The following is a 16989-nucleotide window of genomic DNA, read 5'->3' as shown; positions in this document are numbered from 1 at the left end:
GGTTTAGGCTCACAGTCACTGATGGAAATCACTGACATGTAAACTAGGCCTAAAGCCTCATTCCCACTTCAGTGTTTTGGTCAGTGATTTCCATCAGTGACTGTGAGCCAAAATCAAGAATGAAGTTCCACATAAGGCATAAGGCATAAGGAAAAGATCTGCACCTGTTCTGTGTTTAGAGCCGCACCTGGTTTTGGGTCAAAATCACTGATGGAAATCACTGACTAAAAACTGATGTGTGACCGAGGCTTAAAGGGTTTCTGTCAGCAGTAAAATGTGTATTAGGCTAGGTCAGTGGTGGGCAACCTTTTTTGTCAACTGAGCCAAATATCGCCAAAACCACGATTGGAATTTCTTTCGAGAGCCACATTTTTAAAACCTAAAATATTGCATCAACAGTACCAGTGAGGACTATTAGGCTCATGCACACGACCGTGTGCCCGCAAAAAAGTAGCGCATGCTGAAGTGAATGGGTCCATGATGCGTGCTGCACACGGCCGTGTGCAGCCCGCATCAAGGACCCATTCACTTCAATGGGTCCAGGATCCGGGCGCATGCACTACTTTTTTGCGGTGCGGAGGCACAGCCAGAAGCACCACGGAAGCACTCTGTAGCACTCATATCCCGGATCCTGGACCCATTGAAGTGAATGGGTCCATGATGCGGGCTGCACACGGCCGTGTGCAGCCCGCATCATGGACCCATTCACTTCAGCATGCGCTACTTTCTTGCGGTGCGGGCAGTCGGATGCGGATCGCGAACCCCATTCAAGTGAATGGGTCCGTGATCCTCATGCAGCTGCCCCATGGTCTGTGTCCATGCATTGCGGACCGCTATTTGCGGTCCGCAGCACAGGCACGGCGCCCTTACATTCGTGGGCATGAGCCCAGAGTGTGTTTTTGAATACTTTTATATGTACTTTCTTTTATTTGGATCTTGATTATTATTTCATTTTATCTTTATCATTTTTTACTTTTCTTAAACTTGTCTGCAGATGTGGATGTAATGTGGATGACGCACTTATGGGGGATATCTGTGGATGACGCACTTATGGGGGATATCTGTGGATGACGCACTTATGGGGGATATCTGTGGATGACGCACTTATGGGGGATATCTGTGGATGACGCACTTATGGGGGATATCTGTGGATGACGCACTTATGGGGGATATCTGTGGATGACGCACTTATGGGGGATATCTGTGGATGACACATATATAGCATAAGATGCTATATATGTGTCATCCACAGATATCCCCCATAAGTGCCCTCCACAGATATCCCCCATAAGTCCCCTCCACAGATATCCCCCATAAGTGCCCTCCACAGATATCCCCCATAAGTGCCCTCCACAGATATCCCCCATAAGTGCCTTCCAGTAAGTAATGTATTAGTGGGGGGAAGGAAGGGGGCAGGGACACTTGCGGCGGGGCCGGTGCAGTGCACACACCGGGGGCAGCTCCTACCTTTCTGCTGCAGGACATTTCGTTCCTCCTGAGCGGCGGCCTCTTCACCACTCCACCCCTCCTCACAGTGGGCAGCCGAACTAGAGCCGCGCTGCCCGCCCTTCTGCTGCTGTGCGCAGCGTGACATCTCTCCCTCCGTCATGCACCTCCTGCCCCGCCTGCCTGCTTCATTCATAAAGTGGAAGGAGCAGACAGACGGGGCAGCAGGCGCATGACGGACAATTTACAAGCAGCTTCAGCGGCGCGATATGGCTGCGCGGCCACCCACCCGCCAGCCCGAACCAAAGAGCCGCAGTGAAGGATCAAAAGAGCCGCATGTGGCTCGCGAGCCGCGGCTTGCCGACCACTGGGCTAGGTCAACACAACGAGATTTGTCGCGCGACAATTTTTAGAACGGCAGTCTATGGTGTCGCACTGCAACATGCAACATGCTGCGACTGCTACGCAACAGTCGCAGAAAATCCATTCGATGGATTTTTCTGCGACTCTCGCGTCGCAGTATGTCGCATGTTGCAGTGCGACACCATAGACTGCCGTTATAAAATTGTCACGCGACATTGGTGCAACAAAATGTCGCGCGACAAATCTCGTCGTGTAGACGTAGCCTTAACCTGTCTGACATTAGTGATGTACTAATGTCAGCTGAACATAACTATATTAGTGCAATCTCACTGCGTGCCGGCGTTATTGAGAAAAAAAAAACTTTTACAATATGAAAACGAGCCTCTAGGAGCGGGGGGGGGGGGGTTGCTCCTGCATCTAGAGGCTCCGTTCTCCCACCTCTGGCCACGCCCTGGTACACTTGATTGACAGGGCCAGGCACCGTTGGGCTACACTTGCTGGCCCTGTCTGATGTGGAAATCTCGCGCCTGCACCATCCCGTTCAGTATTCGGCGCAGGCGCAGTGAGTGAAGTCGGTGAGCGTCCTTCACTTACTGCGCCTGCGCCGAATACTAAACATGACGGCACAGGATAGGATAGGTCTTCAGTATCTAATTGGTTGGGGTCCAACACCCAGGACCCCTGCCAATCAGCTGTTTGAGAAGGCACCGGTGCTCCTGTGAGTGCCGCGGCCTTCTTGCATCTCCTAAGCACAGGGTCGTACATTGTACAGCGGCTGTGCATGGTATCGCAGCTCAGCCCCATTCACTTGAATGGGGCTGAGCTGCACCTAGGCCATGTGACACATGAAAGTCTCATCACTGGCCTAGGGAAAGCTGAGAGAAGGTGGGTACCTTTTCGAACAGCTGATGGGCAGGGGTCCTGGGTGTCGGACCCCCACTGATCAAATACCGATGACCTATCCAGAGGATAGGTCATTAGTATAAAAATCTCGGAAAAATCCCTGTAATATCTGGGGAAAGTCACAAAAAAGTTTTTTAAAGTTTCCTTTAAAAACTGATATTTTCCATAAAAAACAAACAGAACGCATTGGGATGTATGCAAGACATTTCCCTGATATTGCATATGTCTGCATACGTTTTTTCATGTACATTTAATGTATACACTAAACGTACATTGTAAGCAGCCTCTTAAAATGTTAAGAGAGTCGTACAGCCTTGATCTAAAAACTGGCAGTGGTCCGACTACCAAGGCTCCACAGATTCTCCTGACAAATATCTAGGACACGGCAGAAGATGAATTCTGACTGGATGACAGTAATTGTTATATACATTTATAAGGTTATTAGTATAGGATGCTCTGAGATGCCATTGTTGCAGGTCAAAAACACGATGTTCATTAATAAAAACAGTACTTAAAAAAAAAACTCTCACCTTGTATTTTGTGGCGGTTCTGCAATGGTGGAAGAGTCGCAGAAAATGGCGAGTTTCCAAAACGCCTAGGGCTGCTGAGCATTAACTGAATGAAATAAAATACAATAATTAATGTAAACGAAAAACCTTTCCACAGAAAATGTATTAAAATAAATACAGTGAATAGCAAATAAAGGTTATTGTTGCTGACGCCCCCCCACCCCACCCCCACCCCATAGACACAGTTAAAGAGGATCTTTCACCACTCCTGACATGCCTGTTTTAATAGCTTCATGCATTCCCCATTTCATAACAATTCTGGAATATCTATTCTTATGGTCATACGTTGCGCCATTCCTTTATTATTTCTACTAGAAGTTATGAATGAATAGCTAGCAGATCCGTCTCACAAATGCATTGCGAAAACTGATCCGTCTCTCCGCTTGTCATGCGGACAGACAGATCCATCTTGTATCTTTTTTAACATTTTTACCGGTCTGCGTATGCAGGATCCGGCACTAATACATTCCTATAGGGAAAAATGCTGGATCCGGCATTCAGGCAAGTCTTCCGTTTTTTTTCGTCTGAGATAAAACCGTAGCATTCTACGGTTTTCTCTTTTGCCTGATCAGTCAAAATGACTGAACTGAAGACATCCTGAACGGATTACTCTCCATTCAGAATGCATGGGGATAAAACTGATCAGTTCTTTTCCGGTATAGAGCCCCTGTGACGGAACTCTATGCCAGAAATGAAAAACGCTAGTGTGAAAGTACCCTTACATTGTTAATTTCTTCTAGTGTGAAAGGTCTATTCAAGCGCTGCAGCCAGGACGCTTATTTCACACTGCGTCATGCAGTGCCCATCTGAGGTTTCTGTCAGAAGGATTTCCTAATGGAAACCTTGGTCATGCCCATTCAACAGATTCCAGTGAGTGCCAGCTGTCGCCTATAGGTGCCGATGTTGATGAAAACAGTATACCGCTCGCTACAGTTTTTTGTAATTGGAGACCTCTTTAAGGAACTGCACAGCTACACTATTCCAAACAGTAGAAAAATGTGGTATCCCAGACAAATACCAGCCTGATGGAGGTGTGTGACGCACCGAAATGTTGGGTAAATAAAGATATATCAGTTGTTTTTTTTCCTTTCTTTTTCTAAAGTGAAAAACATGTTCCCAGTTCACCGCTGTGGAATAATTTATACCCTCTTTAAAGCAAGGTTTTTAATTGTTTTTTACCCTTTAATTTCATGTAACTGCTTAGAGAGATGTCTATACCTGGCCGCATTTGTGCAGTATGAGGTAACTACATGCATACTGACCTTTAGGTGGGGCCAGGAGATTAGAAAACACTTAGGGGGTAATTTACTAAGACCATTTTCGATGCCGGTCTTAATATCCCCTATACCTGGTGGTGGACCAGCCGGAGTTATGAAGAGGCGCCGTCCTCTACATAAGTTTGGCGTATCCAAAGCCGCTACTTAAATGTAAGGCAGCTTCCCGTTCCCTGCCGGAGCTACACCCACTGGTGTGAGCGGGGAAAAGTCGCAGATTGCCGCACAAAGGACATTTGCGCCACAATCTGTGCCAGAAATACGCCTAAACTCTTTATGCACCTAAGTCGTGTTAAGTCTATTTTTTTCCTAAACTTCCAATCTCACGATAATGCACCTTCAACAAATAAGGTCTTTGAGAGCTTCACTTTTTTGGCACAGAAAGGGTTCGTTACAAGGTTCACAAATCTCTATAGAGGGTGTTGTATCGTCCTTTGAAGATTTTACAGATCAGTTCACCTTACCCCTGGGGTAAGCAAATTTATCAATTTCAGGCGGTTTCTAATGGTGGCTCCAAGTCAGTGCAAATACGGTTTAAGTCTTAGTTTTTAGAGTGTGAGTGGTATTTCCCGGCCTGAACGCTGCTCATGTGAAATGCGCTCAGAACATTATAATGATTTATGATTTTGTGAGTTCCAGTCTCAACATGGATCTGCTGAACTATTATCATATAATATAATGACTACAGTTCAGCAGACCGTAAGCGATAATGGAATCCACAACATCATAGATCATTATAATGTTGTGAGTTCACGTCACAAGAGCAGCGCTGAGGCCAGGGAATACAACTTACACGCGGAGAGTGTTTCCCGGAACGGAAATGCTCATCTAAAACAAGGGTAGCACAAGGTGTGTTTTTTTCCTTTCACCCCTCTCTCAACAGGTGGGTGGGAAGGGGGGAATAATATACCTGCAAATTAATTGGACACTCTTTAAAATAAACACTAAATAATATTCTTATATATTGCATTTTTTCCTGGAACAATTTCCATGTAGAACATTGTAAAAGAAGCCCCAGTGAACGAACCATGTTGAGTTGCTTACACATATTATATTCTTGTTTCATAAAATGTATATATTCTTTTCCCATATTAATCTTACTTTGTCATAATACAGAGTAATCCTGATAAGACCACCATAATTATAACAAAAAGCCAAACGGATCAAAGAAAAGCATGTCCACTTTGGACAATCCCTATTTGTAAGGCCTAGCTCACAGATCAGGATTGTGGTCAGTGTTTGATCAGTGATTTCTAACGTTGATTGTGAGCCAAAACCAGGTTTGGGTCAAAAGCACAGAGCAGGAGGAAATCTCTCCATCATACCTCTGTGGAGGCTCCACTCCTGGTTAATCAATAAATAATCAGCTGTAATCTGTGAGGAAACCTAAGTGTTTAAAGGGGTATTCCAGGAGAGGAACTTAATTTTAAAAAAACTACATTAAGGCTGCAAGCTGTGACCCAACCAGAACCCATATCTATACATATAACCACACTTGTGGCAGAGGATTCCGGCAGGCAGTTCCGTCGCCGGAACTGCCGGCCGGATCCGTCAAAACGTATGCAAACTGATGGCATTTGTCAGATGGATCAGGATCCTGATCCATATGACAAATGCATTGAAATGCCAGATCCGTCTCTCCGGTGTCATCTGGAAAAACGGATCCGGCATTTACTTTTTTCAAATTTTTTGCGGTCTGAGCATGCGCAGACCGAAATGCCGGATCTGTTTTGCCGGAAGACTCGGGGCCGGATCCGGAAAAAATGCCGGCAAGTGTTTTGGAAGGAGATAAAACCGCAGCATGATGCGGTATTATCTACGTCCTGAAAAGGCAAAAAACTGAACTGAAGACATCCTGATGCATCCTGAACGGATTGCTCTCCATTCAGAATGCATTAGGATAAAAACAGATCAGTTCTTTTCCAGTATTGAGCCCCTAGGACGGAACTCAATATCGGAAAAGAATAACGCTAGTGTGAAAGTAACCTAACCTTGCAGTCCATTTGTTTAGCTCCTGTGTGAGTATCATGACGCCTGATCTTCCCTCACAAAACTACAATCCCCACAATCCCTAGCTTTCCTGCTGTGAGTGTTGCTGTTTACTGATTGGCTGCCTGATATACAGTCCGGCCACGCCCCCTCTACTCCCCAATCACCAGCACACTGACACTCCCTTTGTTTCACAAGACATTTAGCTAGAGAATTGATAGCAACACACTGAGCATGCTCGACCTAACAAAGGCTCAGAACTACAGGTCGATGCCATGGCAATTTATGAGGAAACACAGAGGGAAGCAGAGGAAGAAAGCTACTTTTATAACTACTGAACGGTAAATATGTGAAATTTACATTATATTAGGTAATTATTGATGATGAATTAGTCTAAAACATAAGTTAGATTTATGGCAGGGTGGATAAAAATCTATGAATCTGATTTTTTTTATTTAAATCTGATTTTTTTTTTTTTATGCTTTTTGAGGAAAATATATTACCATCCAAATGTTATTCCATCCTGAAATAAAGATTCGTTTTTTAATTATGTAGAATAAGGCTGTACGTAGACTCCCATATTGTTGAATGGATTAGGCAGTGGCTGAGGGACAGACAACAGAGGGTTGTAGTCAATGGAGTATATTCAGAGCATGGTCTTGTTACCAGTGGGGTACCTCAGGGATCTGTTCTGGGACCCATATTGTTTAATATCTTTATCAGCGAAATTGCAGAAGGCCTCGATGGTAAGGTGTGTCTTTTTGCTGAGGACACAAAGATTTGTAACAGGGTTGATGTTCCTGGAGGGATACACTAAATGGAAAAGGATTTAGGAAAACTAGAGAAATGGTCAAAAATCTGGCAACTAAAATTTAATGTTGATAAGTGCAAGATAATGCACCTGGGGCGTAAAAACCCAAGAGCAGAATATACAATCTGTGATACAGTCCTAACCTCAGTATCTGAGGAAAGGGATTTAGGGGTCATTATTTCAGAAGACTTAAAGGTAGGCAGACAATGTCATAGAGCAGCAGGAAATGCTAGCAGAATGCTGGGGTGTATAGGGAGAGACATTACCAGTAGAAAGAGGGAGGTGCTCATGCCGCTCTACAGAGCACTAGTGAGACCTCATTTGGAGTATTGTGCGCAGTACTGGAGACCATATCTCCAGAAGGATATTGATACTTTTGAGAGAGTTCAGAGAAGAGCTACTAAACTAGTACATGGATTGCAGGATAAAACTTACCAGGAAAGGTTAAAGGACCTTAATATGTATAGCTTGGAAGAAAGACGAGACAGAGGGGATATGAGAGAAACTGCTAAATACATAAAGGGAATCAGCAAGGTAAAAGAGGAGAGAATATTTAAAAGAAGAAAAACTACCACAAGAGGACACAGTTTTAAATTAGAGGGGCAAAGGTTTAAAAGTAATATAAGGAAGTATTACTTTACTGAGAGAGTAGTGGATGCATGGAATAGCCTTCCTGCAGAAGTGGTAGCTGCAAATACAGTGAAGGGGTTTAAGCATGCATGGGATAGGCATAAGGCTATCCTTCATATAAGATAGGGCCAGGGGCTATTCATAGTATTCAGTATATTGGGCAGACTAGATGGGCCAAATGGTTCTTATCTGCCGACACATTCTATGTTTCTATATGTGTAATTTTTTTGGTAAATAAATTCCATTAATCCATTCACAATGTCATGTTCTTCCAGAGGTTTTTGTAAGATTATTGGGCAGTTTCTCTGCCTACAAGATATTATCACAGATGCTTGGTTTACTTTTGCAGTTCTCAAAACGGAATTATCACATGCCTCTTCTTCACAGCAAAAATATTATAACATGAACAGAGTTGAGAAAAATACCTTAATCCTAACTTCTACAAACCTATGAATGCAGAATCAACCTAATCAAACTAATATGAAAAGTTGTTATTCTAAAAATCTTCATCTACTTGCATATTATAAGTTATACTAGCAAGAATTAGTCTTTATATAGAAAACTATGATTTAAATCAAGCCTTACTGACTAGTGATTTAAATCGTGATTTAAATCATTTTGATTGAAATCAAATCCACCCTGATTTATGGTAACCGGAATACCCCTTTAATTTCCATGCAGTGCCACCACTGGGTAAATGAACCATTACACAGTGCAATAGCATATATGAATATGGGTTCTCTAAACAGATAACCCATTAAACAAGATTCCAATCAACTGAATGCAACCAGAAGTACTGTACTTTTCACACTTACACCAGGAGCAAAGGCTGGTCCCTGGAACTGGGGATTGCTGCAGTCACTGTACATTGAGGAGTCAAGGTCCACATCTGATAAGTCATTCGTAGATCGGACAGAAGTGACGCTGTTTGTCATGGCCGCCATAGAGAAAAACATATCTGCAATAAAGAATTACAATTACACTGACGACAGTTATGTTATTTTGCTTTTCCTCTACTTCATATATTTTTAGTGAAAGAAAAGAAAGCAAAAGTTTGCAGAAAAACTGTTAAAATCTTCACCTCCATTCTCCAAATTCTGAAAGGAAACGAGTTCCGGATCTGGTACGTATAACGATCCAGGTCCTGAATGAAGCTGCTGATTCAGATCCTGTTCTATCAGTTTCAAATCCTCCATGTCTAGAGGGCGACTCTTTAGCAACTTCTCCCTAACACTGTTTGATTCTGCAAAATAAAAACTAATTTCAGTAACTTTTTAAAGGGTTTCCAGATTGCGATTATTAATCAATTAATGCCATAATAAGTTGGTGTCAGGTTGTTCACCTGAAATACTTAAAGCATCCAACAGTTGCTGCAAGTTAGCGATCTGATGTGGATTCATGAACATGTGAAGAGAGCCAATCTTCCCATCAATCTCCATCTACAAAAAGAAAAATATACAGTTCAGAGCGCCTCACCATCTATATATTAACCACTTCTGTGTCGTCATGAATGTTCCAGTTTTCTTAGTCTGTATAGTATTTCAGTTGTTAGAACAGCAGCTCTTTTAACTGGACTGTCAGCAAGTGTAAAGGGTTGTCCAGCTTTTTGCAAGAAATGTCCTATCCTGCGAATATACCATCACTGTCTGATCAGCAGAGGTTCAGCACTCGGCACCTCCGCCGTTCGGCTGTTCTGCAGTAACCCTGACGCTGGAACGACACAGCACCGTCTGTTGTGCACTGGACGGATCTGGTGACTGCAGCACTGCTCCCATTGAAGTGAACAGCTGAGCAAAGGCCATCACTTTTAAAGGGTTGGACAACCATCTTAAATGCGTTTTCCAGGCTAACGATAATGACGACCTATCCTCAGGATAGGTCATCGATATTGGATCTATAGTAATCCAACACCCTGCCACCAGCTGTTAACTGCAGCCGCAGGAACTACCACTGAGAACAGAGCCCAAAGCACACCTCTGTTAAAAGCGTAGCACACCCATCGGGTTACTGCAACTCACTTAAAAGTCAGACCCCAACTAATCTAATAATGACCGATCCTGAGGAAAGGACGTCAGTATTGTTAACCTGGAAAACTCCTTTAAAGAGAATCTGTCACCAGTTTTATGTTACCCCCATCTGAGAGCACATAAACTGGTAAAAAGAATGATAAAAACACTAGGTCACTTTTTCTTAAAAGTTATTTTCCGAGATTTTGATATTGATGAACTATCCTTAGGATAGGTCATTAGTATCTGATCGGCGGGGTCCAACACCCGAGACCCCTGCCGATCAGCTGTTTGAGAGTGCTGCAGCTATTCCCACCAAGCGCTCTCCCCATATAAGTGAATAGGAGCGCACCACATACTGTATGACCGGCCACTGCTCCCATTCACTTCTATAGGCCCGATGGAAACAGTCGAGCCAGCGCTCGGCTATTTTCGGCGGCCCCATAGAATTGAATGGAGGGCACTTGCGCATGCACAGTGCGCCTTCCACCACTTTCAGGGCTCTGTTCTTGATATTGGTGCGGGTCAATGGGACCCCATTTTCTGAGATGAGACTACCCCTTTAAAGGCTATGGCAGCTGTATGTAGTCACCTGGTCACTAAGCGTATATACAAGTACACAAGGCTGTTCTCACCCTCCTTCCATTGTCAACCCCTTGTACCCACTCACATTAATACAATGAATACAATGACTGAACAGATATCAACTTGACGAATGAGGTCATTAACCACTTAAGGACCACAGGTTTATACCCCCCTAAAGACCAGGCCCTTTTTTACAAATCGGCACTACACTACTTTCACCGTTTATTGCTCGGTCATGCAACTTACCACCCAAATGAATTTTACCTCCTTTTCTTCTCACTAATAGAGCTTTCATTTGGTGGTATTTCATTGCTGCTGACATTTTTACTTTTTTTGTTATTAATCGAAATTTAACGATTTTTTTTGCAAAAAAATGACATTTTTCACTTTCAGTTGTAAAATTTTGCAAAAAAAAACGAGATCCATATAGAAATTTTGCTCTAAATTTATAGTTCTACATGTCTTTGATAAAAAAAAAATGTTTGGGTAAAAAAAAAATGGTTTGGGTAAAAGTTATAGCGTTTACAAACTATGGTACAAAAATGTGAATTTCCGCTTTTTGAAGCAGCTCTGACTTTCTGAGCACCTGTCACGTTTCCTGAGGTTCTACAATGGCCAGACAGTACAAACACCCCACAAATGACCCCATTTCGGAAAGTACACACCCTAAGGTATTCGCTGATGGGCATAGTGAGTTCATAGAACTTTTTATTTTTTGTCACAAGTTAGTGGAAAATGATGATTTTTTTTTTTTTTTTTTTTTTTCATACAAAGTCTCATATTCCACTAACTTGTGACAAAAAATAAAAACTTCCATGAACTCACTATGCCCATCAGCGAATACCTTGGGGTCTCTTCTTTCCAAAATGGGGTCACTTGTGGGGTAGTTATACTGCCCTGGCATTCTAGGGGCCCGAATGTGTGGTAAGGAATTTGAAATCAAATTCTGCAAAAAATGACCAGTGAAATCCGAAAGGTGCTCTTTGGAATATGGGCCCCTTTGCCCACCTAGGCTGCAAAAACGTGTCACACATCTGGTATCTCTGTATTCAGGAGAAGTTGGGGAATGTGTTTTGGGGTGTCTTTTTACATATACCCATGCTGGGTGAGATAAATATCTTGGTCAAATGCCAACTTTGTATAAAAAAATGGGAAAAGTTGTCTTTTGCCAAGATATTTCTCTCACCCAGCATGGGTATATGTAAAATGACACCCCAAAACACATTCCCCACCTTCTCCTGAGTACGGCAATACCAGATGTGTGACACTTTTTTGCAGCCTAGGTGGGCAAAGGGGCCCATATTCGAAAGAGCACCTTTCGGATTTCACAGGTCATTTTTTACAGAATTTGATTTCAAACTCCTTACCACACATTCGGGCCCCTAGAATGCCAGGGCAGTATAACTACCCCACAAGTGACCCCATTTTGGAAAGAAGACACCCCAAGGTATTCCGTGAGGGGCATGGCAAGTTCCTAGAATTTTTTATTTTTTGTCACAAGTTAGTGGAAAATGATGATTTTTTTTTTTTTTTTTTTTTTCATACAAAGTCTCATATTCCACTAACTTGTGACAAAAAATAAAAACTTCCATGAACTCACTATGCCCATCAGCGAATACCTTGGGGTCTCTTCTTTCCAAAATGGGGTCACTTGTGGGGTAGTTATACTGCCCTGGCATTCTAGGGGCCCGAATGTGTGGTAAGGAATTTGAAATCAAATTCTGCAAAAAATGACCAGTGAAATCCGAAAGGTGCTCTTTGGAATATGGGCCCCTTTGCCCACCTAGGCTGCAAAAACGTGTCACACATCTGGTATCTCCGTATTCAGGAGAAGTTGGGGAATGTGTTTTGGGGTGTCTTTTTACATATACCCATGCTGGGTGAGATAAATATCTTGGTCAAATGCCAACTTTGTATAAAAAAATGGGAAAAGTTGTCTTTTGCCAAGATATTTCTCTCACCCAGCATGGGTATATGTAAAATGACACCCCAAAACACATTCCCCACCTTCTCCTGAGTACGGGGATACCAGATGTGTGACACGTTTTTGCAGCCTAGGTGGGCAAAGGGGCCCATATTCCAAAGAGCACCTTTCGGATTTCACAGGTCATTTTTTACAGAATTTGATTTCAAACTCCTTACCACACATTTGGGCCCCTAGAATGCCAGGGCAGTATAACTACCCCACAAGTGACCCCATTTTGGAAAGAAGAGACCCCAAGGTATTCGCTGATGGGCATAGTGAGTTCATGGAAGTTTTTATTTTTTGTCACAAGTTAGTGGAATATGAGACTTTGTATGAAAAAAAAAAAAAAAAAAAAAGCAGCATTTTCCACTAACTTGTGACAAAAAATAAAAAATTCTAGGAACTCGCCATGCCCCTCACGGAATACCTTGGGGTGTCTTCTTTCCAAAATGGGGTCACTTGTTGGGTAGTTATACTGCCCTGGCATTTTCCAGGGGCCCTAATGTGTGGTAAGTAGGTAAATGATCTGTGAAATCCTAAAGGTGCTCTTTGGAATGTGGGCCCCTTTGCCCACCTAGGCTGCAAAAAAGTGTCACACATGTGGTATCGCCGTATTCAGGAGAAGTTGGGGAATGTGTTTTGGGGTGTCATTTTACATATACCCATGCTGGGTGAGAGAAATATCTTGGCAAAAGACAACTTTTCCCATTTTTTTATACAAAGTTGGCATTTGACCAAGATATTTCTCTCACCCAGCATGGGTATATGTAAAATGACACCCCAAAACACATTCCCCAACTTCTCCTGAGTACGGCGATACCAGATGTGTGACACTTTTTTGCAGCCTAGATGCGCAAAGGTGCCCAAATTCCTTTTAGGAGGGCATTTTTAGACATTTGGATACCAGACTTCTTCTCACACTTTGGGGCCCCTAGAATGCCAGGGCAGTATAAATACCCCACATGTGACCCCATTTTGGAAAGAAGACACCCCAAGGTATTCAATGAGGGGCATGGCGAGTTCATAGAAAAAAAATTTTTTTGGCACAAGTTAGCGGAAATTGATATTTTTAATTTTTTTCTCACAAAGTCTCCCGTTCCGCTAACTTGGGACAAAAATTTCAATCTTTCATGGACTCAATATGCCCCTCACGGAATACCTGGGGGTGTCTTCTTTCCGAAATGGGGTCACATGTGGGGTATTTATACTGCCCTGGCATTCTAGGGGCCCTAAAGCGTGAGAAGAAGTCTGGAATATAAATGTCTAAAAAATTTTACGCATTTGGTTTCCGTGAGGGGTGTGGTGAGTTCATGTGAGATTTTATTTTTTGACACAAGTTAGTGGAATATGAGACTTTGTAAGAAAAAAAAAAAAATAATTCCGCTAACTTGGGCCAAAAAAATGTCTGAATGGAGCCTTACAGAGGGGTGATCAATGACAGGGGGGTGATCAATGACAGGGGGGTGATCAATGACAGGGGGGGTGATCAATGACAGGGGGGTGATCAGGGAGTCTATATGGGGTGATCACCACAGTCATTGATCATGCCCCTGTAAGGCTTCATTCAGACGTCCGTATGCGTTTTGCGGATCCGATCCATCTATCAGTGGATCCGTAAAAATCATGCGGACGTCTGAATGGAGCTTTACAGGGGGGTAATCAATGACAGGGGGGTAATCAATGACAGGGGGGTGATCAGGGAGTCTATATGGGGTGATCACCACAGTCATTGATCACGCCCCTGTAAGGCTTCATTCAGACGTCCGGATGCGTTTTGCGGATCCGATCCATCTATCAGTGCATCCGTAAAAATCATGCGGACATCTGAATGGAGCTTTACAGGGGGGTAATCAATGACAGGGGGGTGATCAGGGAGTCTATATGGGGTGATCACCACAGTCATTGATCATGCCCCTGTAAGGCTTCATTCAGACGTCCGGATGCGTTTTGCGGATCCGATCCATCTATCAGCGGATCCGTAAAAATCATGCGGACGTCTGAATGGAGCTTTACAGGGGGGTAATCAATGACAGGGGGGTGATCAGGGAGTCTATATGGGGTGATCACCACAGTCATTGATCACGCGCCTGTAAGGCTTCATTCAGACGTCCGGATGCGTTTTGCGGATCCGATCCATCTATCAGTGGATCCGTAAAAATCATGCGGACGTCTGAATGGAGCTTTACAGGGGGGTAATCAATGACAGGGGGGTAATCAATGACAGGGGGGTGATCAGGGAGTCTATATGGGGTGATCACCACAGTCATTGATCACGCCCCTGTAAGGCTTCATTCAGACGTCCGGATGCGTTTTGCGGATCCGATCCATCTATCAGTGCATCCGTAAAAATCATGCGGACATCTGAATGGAGCTTTACAGGGGGGTAATCAATGACAGGGGGGTGATCACCACAGTCATTGATCATGCCCCTGTAAGGCTTCATTCAGACGTCCAGATGCGTTTTGCGGATCCGATCCATCTATCAGTGCATCCGTAAAAATCATGCGGACATCTGAATGGAGCTTTACAGGGGGGTAATCAATGACAAGGGGGTGATCAGGGAGTCTATATGGGGTGATCACCACAGTCATTGATCATGCCCCTGTAAGGCTTCATTCAGACGTCCGGATGCGTTTTGCGGATCGGATCCATCTATCAGTGCATCCGTAAAAATCATGCGGACATCTGAATGGAGCTTTACAGGGGGGTGATCAGGGAGTCTATATGGGGTGATCACCACAGTCATTGATCATGCCCCTGTAAGGCTTCATTCAGACGTCCGGATGCGTTTTGCGGATCGGATCCATCTATCAGTGCATCCGTAAAAATCATGCGGACGTCTGAATGGAGCTTTACAGGGGGGTAATCAATGACAGGGGTGTAATCAATGACAGGGGGGTGATCAGGGAGTCTATATGGGGTGATCACCACAGTCATTGATCACGCCCCTGTAAGGCTTCATTCAGACGTCCGGATGCGTTTTGCGGATCGGATCCATCTATCAGTGGATCCGTAAAAATCATGCGGACGTCTGAATGGAGCTTTACAGGGGGTTGATCAATGACAGGGGGGTAATCAATGACAGGGGGGTGATCAGGGAGTCTATATGGGGTGATCAGGGGCTAATAAGGGGTTAATAAGTGACGGGGGGGGGGTGTAGTGTAGTGTAGTGGTGCTTGGTGCTACTTTACTGAGCTACCTGTGTCCTCTGGTGGTCGATCCAAACAAAGGGGACCACCAGAGGACCAGGTAGCAGGTATATTAGACGCTGTTATCAAAACAGCGTCTAATATACCTGTTAGGGGTTAAAAAAAACACATCTCCAGCCTGCCAGCGAACGATCGCCGCTGGCAGGCTGGAGATCAACTCTCTTACCTTCCGTTCCTGTGAGCGCGCGCGCCTGTGTGCGCGCGTTCACAGGAAATCCCGGCTCACGCGAGATGACGCCTATTGGCGTTAGTGTGACCTGGGAGCGCCGCAGAAATGACGCCTTTCGGCGTTAGCGTGACGGTAAGTGGTTAAAGTTACTGGCATTTTAGCCATTTTAGAGGAAACGCCCTTTAAAGATATAACAGGAGAGCACTATAAATAATACCAAGAAGATGCCATTAAGTTGGGACTGAAATAATTCTACATATAATCTCAATATTTAGCCACACAAATAACATATTGAGCTGACAGACACAAAGGCTATGCATTCTTGTCCTGTCACCTTTGGTCCGGGAAACATGTCATTCTGCTTCAGTTTGATTATCAGTTCTGTACATCCAGAGCAGCTGCCTATTTGGAGGGTAGGGCTAGTAGGAGGTTGTGTTGGTGGATTGGCAGCCCCTGGTGGTTGAGCTGAATCAGTTTCCGTGTGCTTAGTAGGCTCAGGAGGGATCTGTGAACGGAAAAGATGGAGGTAAGCAAATTTCTAACCAATATTCTAAAAGACTATATAAACTGATGTGGAACTGGGAATCACTGGCAGAACTGGGAAAATTCGCTAAATAATGTATATTCAGGCACTGAGACATGCATCACATAACACGAACCAGGGGCTGAAGGCATCATTGTAGTGTCTGTACTGTCGTCACAACACAAGGACTTTTAATGGCTCTGGTGGACAGAACTTCTCACCATTATGGGACGGGATGTTGCAGCCGTAGTACAGAACTGTAAAACCAGCCTATATTACAAACATAGCCTTGAAGGCCATGGACACTTCGAGGGTCATTTTATTATTATAGCATCCTGAGCTAAAAATCATTTTTTCAGTTGGTCGTTATTAAAAGTGTTCTACTGTTTGTCCTCTGCCGACTTCTATCCCCTTCTCACTGAAATCAAGTGAGAGAGCTGCTCTAACGACTGGATCTGTAGCCCTTATCTCCACTGTCCTGACAGCTCATAAACACTCATTTAGAGCCCTTGTACATAAGCCGATGGAGCGGGCAGTGTTTGTGAA

The 16989-nt window shown here is 43.9% G+C and overlaps 1 protein-coding gene across 1 annotated transcript in view; it reads right to left on the bottom strand.

Annotated features, from left to right (window-relative positions):
• The window catches only part of ATG2A (autophagy related 2A), a 147326-nt gene that overhangs the window by 112360 nt on the left and 17977 nt on the right, over positions 1 to 16989 (bottom strand). The window contains exons 6-10 of the mRNA XM_040410669.1: positions 16255 to 16425; positions 9328 to 9424; positions 9067 to 9228; positions 8801 to 8943; positions 3243 to 3327 (exon numbers count right to left, since the gene is read on the bottom strand). Of these exons, the coding sequence (XP_040266603.1) occupies positions 3243 to 3327; positions 8801 to 8943; positions 9067 to 9228; positions 9328 to 9424; positions 16255 to 16425 (658 nt within the window). The remainder of the gene's footprint in view (positions 1 to 3242; positions 3328 to 8800; positions 8944 to 9066; positions 9229 to 9327; positions 9425 to 16254; positions 16426 to 16989) is intronic.

The sequence above is a fragment of the Bufo bufo genome, chromosome 10, assembly GCF_905171765.1.
Source record: "Bufo bufo chromosome 10, aBufBuf1.1, whole genome shotgun sequence".
In the NCBI taxonomy this organism is placed as follows: Eukaryota; Metazoa; Chordata; class Amphibia; order Anura; family Bufonidae; genus Bufo; species Bufo bufo.
The sequence above is the reverse complement of the archived record's forward strand: the minus strand, read 5'-3'. Positions and strand labels throughout refer to the sequence as shown.